Source organism: Lissotriton vulgaris, chromosome 1_2, assembly GCF_964263255.1.
Source record: "Lissotriton vulgaris chromosome 1_2, aLisVul1.2, whole genome shotgun sequence".
Classification (NCBI taxonomy): domain Eukaryota; kingdom Metazoa; phylum Chordata; class Amphibia; order Caudata; family Salamandridae; genus Lissotriton; species Lissotriton vulgaris.
This window is the reverse complement of record NC_141686.1, coordinates 211,385,445-211,387,658: the sequence shown is the minus strand read 5'-3', so window position 1 is coordinate 211,387,658 and position 2,214 is coordinate 211,385,445. Positions and strand designations below refer to the sequence as shown.

Genomic DNA, 2,214 nt, shown 5'->3' with positions numbered 1-2,214 from the left:
ACATGTTACTTAAATTCTCTCCAGTCTTTTAAATATCTGATGCTCCCAGCAGATATTCTTGAAAAACATAAGAAGAGAGACAGAGTGGCAGAGTCATGTCCTTGGTATTTAAGTTTGTGGAAGCTGCCATTCCAATTATTTGTGGAGGAAGTACAAAAATGAATTTTCACTGCTGGAAACTGTTCATGAAAATATGTAAGCCATGCTATCAACATAGTAGCATTAATTTTATAAACAGATCCTGCACCTGTGAGGTTGGAAAATGTATCATTACAAATCATCCTTGAATCTACTGCTGCTTCATAAAACTTAAAAAGTAATTGTTAAGTCTAATCAGAATGTTTATCAATGCAAATACATTCTTTGTATTAATGATTTAAGAGATCCTCTGACTTCATTATTTCTGAGGCAATATATCATGGGATTGAGCATAGGGATTATAACTGTGTAAAACACGGATGCCACTTTGTCCTGACCCACAGAGTAGATGGAATTGGGTCGTAGATACATGAAAAGCACTGGAGTGTAGAACATAGTGACACAAACCAAGTGGGAGGCACAGGTGGAGAAGGCTTTTTGTCTACCTTCAGAGGATTGTATCTTTATGATTGTCCAGATAATATAAGTATATGAGATGAGGACAACGGAAAGAGAACCAACTTCTACACAACCAGCAACGGTGAACAGTACAATCTCGTTTACAGTAGTGTCAGAGCAGGAGATCTTCAGCAGGGGAGGAATGTCACAGTAGAAGTGGTCGATCAAGTTATCTTCACAGAACTTTAGTCTGAACATGCAAAGAGTGTGTATCAGGGAATTAACTGAACCAACTGTAATTGCTGTGATTACTAGAGAAATGCAAACCTTTGTGGTCATTAGAGTAGGATAGTGTAATGGGTTACAAATAGCGTTGTACCGGTCATAGGCCATTATCGCCAGGATAAGACCATCGGTACTTCCACAGGTAATAAAGAAAAACAGTTGTGCCAGACATCTGTGAAAGTCAATCTCTTGTATTTCTGAAAGAAAGTTGGCCAACATGTTGGGGGTTATCACAGTCGAGTAGCAGAGATCCACAAAAGACAAGGCAGTGAGCAGAAAGTACATGGGAGTATGCAAACGAGGAGAGATAATAATCAATGATGTTATGCCAATATTCCCTAGTAGGGTGATTAAATAAACCAGAGTGAAGAGCACAAAGAGTGGAATCTTGAGGTGTTGGTCTTCAGTGAGTCCTAAGAGGATGAAATCCTTCAGTGACGTCTGGTTTTTTAAATGCATATTTCAAAATGGATTCTGCTGGGCACGAGTAGCATCTGCATAACAATGTCATAATCATTATGCACTGATGGTAAGCTATGTCATATCTAACAAACAAACTAGAGACTTTCAAGAGAGAGTAAAATCCTTATTAAGTGGTAGTTTAAAAATTGTGATCTACAAGTCCTGGGTGAGTACAAAATAGATTGTGAGTGTCATTTTAATGGGACTAACAGAGAACAATGTGTTCTCAATAAAGTGTAAAATAACAAAATTGGAATGCTATCACCAGCTATGATTAGCTTGTAAGCAAAGGAAAGGTCTGTAGTATGAACTGTGGGTTAAACTATCCCTAAAGGAACATTATACAGACATTGCAAGTCATCAATATATTGCTTAATTATATGCTGTGATACATTGGAAGGATGGGCAATAGAAATAAAGGAACTTAAGATTGCTTCACCAATGGCTGTAAGGTCTTAGCAAGTTAGAATCTCCTGCTGTCAGGTCTTAAACAGGGCACTATAAAAAGCCTTGGCATCTGTCTGCAACCAGCCTAGCTGCCTCCCCTGGTCGGTTGAAGACAATATGCCCAGCGGTGTTCGGTGGTGCTCAGGTTGGTTCCCCACCCCTTCAAGCACTACGGTCAAGGGGTTGTGTACAATGTTAAAAAAATATGAGGGCCATCCCAAAAAGGTTGAAACAAAGATGAGCTCAATAATCATAGCACTTCCCCTTCCTTTTAGGTTGGAGTGATAGCAGACTTAAAGGTGTGTATCATCTTATCCAGGGTGAATATGAGATTATAAGTTTGTAAACACCTATTCAATTCTGCACATTCTGAGGTGTGCTCCATGTGCATGACCTCATTGATCACACAGGTTTTGGGACTGTGCAGAGAATATAGTGAGTTTGGGCACAAATAACAATTAAAAACTTCCACCTAGATAAGAT

General features: G+C 38.9%; 1 protein-coding gene across 1 annotated transcript; it reads right to left on the bottom strand.

The window, feature by feature from the left end:
* Positions 1 to 345: 345 nt before the first annotated feature.
* On the bottom strand, positions 346 to 1,281 carry LOC147735006 (olfactory receptor 5J3-like). Its single transcript, XM_086953737.1, has one exon. It carries the CDS (start codon positions 1,279 to 1,281, stop codon positions 346 to 348), a length of 936 nt encoding a protein of 311 aa, XP_086809863.1.
* Positions 1,282 to 2,214: the final 933 nt, after the last annotated feature.